Source organism: Triticum aestivum, chromosome 7B, assembly GCF_018294505.1.
Source record: "Triticum aestivum cultivar Chinese Spring chromosome 7B, IWGSC CS RefSeq v2.1, whole genome shotgun sequence".
Lineage (NCBI taxonomy): Eukaryota > Viridiplantae > Streptophyta > Magnoliopsida > Poales > Poaceae > Triticum > Triticum aestivum.
The window spans coordinates 50065341-50067442 of record NC_057813.1 but is presented as its reverse complement, the minus strand read 5'-3'; the positions used below and the strand labels follow the sequence as shown (position 1 = coordinate 50067442).

At 44.9% G+C, this 2102-nt stretch overlaps 1 protein-coding gene across 1 annotated transcript; it reads left to right on the top strand.

The window, feature by feature from the left end:
• The first annotated feature begins 974 nt into the window (after positions 1 to 974).
• On the top strand, positions 975 to 1719 carry LOC606340 (60S ribosomal protein L39). Its single transcript, XM_044577141.1, has 3 exons — positions 975 to 1112; positions 1226 to 1329; positions 1448 to 1719. Exons 1-3 carry the CDS (start codon positions 1110 to 1112, stop codon positions 1494 to 1496), a joined length of 156 nt encoding a protein of 51 aa, XP_044433076.1. The 5' UTR covers positions 975 to 1109; the 3' UTR covers positions 1497 to 1719.
• The last annotated feature ends 383 nt before the right edge of the window (positions 1720 to 2102 follow it).

The following is a 2102-nucleotide window of genomic DNA, read 5'->3' as shown; positions in this document are numbered from 1 at the left end:
TCCTGTTAGATTTTTCAGAACCCTTTAATCTCCAATTCTTGACCGTTTTTAGGTGGAGGGTTGGTACCCTCGGACTCTCCTCGTTTTACTACACTGACATCCAATGGACTCTACATACTCCCTTCGTCTAGGTGTGTAAGTCATCTTACGAAAACCAAATAATCTCAAAACACTTAGGCGCGGTGCATTAACTTCTACCTTGTTTCTTGTTTCTTCACATATCAACCAATAAGAGACGAGGGGTGTGCATACTTTTAATGACTTGAGACTGCTACTAAACACGACATGCAGTGGTTAGTTCATTGCATGCAATGCTATTAATTAGTAAATAAACATTAATGTCTCTCATTTTCCCCTCCTCCTTGGTCACGGTGACGACCTAAGATGACTTACTCACCTAGACGGAGAGAGTATTAGTAGTACTATCATTTAATACTCCAGCTGCCTCATAATTAATATATCATTACTTCTGATATATCATTACATCAAAGTATGAGTATATTGGATGTAATAAGATCTTATATTATAAAATGGAGGGAGTGTTTTGTAAAATCCAACCAAATTTATATATTAGTACAACTGTGGTTGCATATCAAACTATTTTTATGCTAACACAGATTTTAAAAATTAACACTTAAATGTGTGAAACTGCTCTGTAACACATTTATTTTGAGAAGATGCTCTGTAACACATATGTGTATATTGGGGAGTACATTTTTTGAGAACTTACTGGGGAGTACATGTGCATGTATTTGGAACTCGGAAACAGAAGTCCTTGTAGAGGAAGTCGTTATTGTGAGAACGCGGAGGAGGGAATCAGAACATTATGGGCCCATTAAAGCGCAGTCTCTCTGTGTTTTCACAACAGAGAAGAGTACAGACATAACGTTACGAGCCCATGAAAGCCCAGTTCTGTATGTTTGACAGAATGGCCCACCAGGAGTATTCAGTCCGCCGACCTATTTCATTCCAAAGAACTAGCCGAGCCCATTAGGTCCATACGGCACCGCTCTCCACTATATAAGCCCTCACGGCCTCCATTTCCCCCTCCTCCGATCCAAGGGTTTCCTCGCGCCGCCGCCGCAGCCGCCTTCGTCCACGCCGCCACGATGGTACGCATCTCCGTTCACTCTCCCCGGAATCTCTCCCCCTCTGCTTCGATTCCGCTCCCCGTGTTCCGTCCTTCATGGATTCGCGCTGATCCGTCGCCTCCAATCTGCCGCAGCCGTCGCACAAGACCTTCCGGATCAAGCAGAAGCTGGCCAAGAAGCAGCGCCAGAACCGCCCCATCCCCTACTGGATCCGCATGAGGACCGACAACACCATCAGGTAACTTCCGCCGCCAGACCTTCTCCACCGGTTCGCCCGCCGTTAGCTGCCAGTGCTTGCTAGTAATGGATCTATGGAGAGGAGACGGCGCCGCTAAGCCGTTTCGTTGTTGTCTCAGGTACAACGCCAAGCGCAGGCACTGGCGCCGCACCAAGCTCGGATTCTAATCCGGGGATGACGGCGATGACACCCGTTGCTGCCGACGGGAGAAGGGTCTAGGGTACCTAGGGTTTATGATGTCTCGTTGTTTTTGCATGCTAGCAAGTGACTCCGGGATGCCAGTTTTAAGATTTCGCTTGTGTTGAAAGATATTATTATTATTACTGCTTGTAGCCTACCTGGGATACCGTCATATTTTGCTGATTATGGAACCCCTTTTATCCTGCTTAAGACCTGTATTTTGCCTGAGTTGAAATGTCCTGACCAGTTGAAATCCTTCGTTACCCTAGTATGATTACCTACCTGCATTTTGAATGAATTTCTTGTGTAGCGGTTTGGCTTTAAGTTCATTTGGGTGTAAAATTGTTAATCGGTTGTGTGGTAGGGGATAATTGTATTGTGGTTTGTGTAGAATACCTGTTGTAGGCATGTGTAATTCCTGGGTGACTTGCCTAGTATCATGCACAATTGGATCTTCCATGTGGAACCAAATATGTAGGTTGATTCAATGTTCTACAATTATCTGTCTCTGTTGTGGTTGCTTTACTTGTTCAGTATTGTTTTAAGCTCTGATATCCTTTTGCTTGATACTCCCTCCGTCCGGGAATACTTGT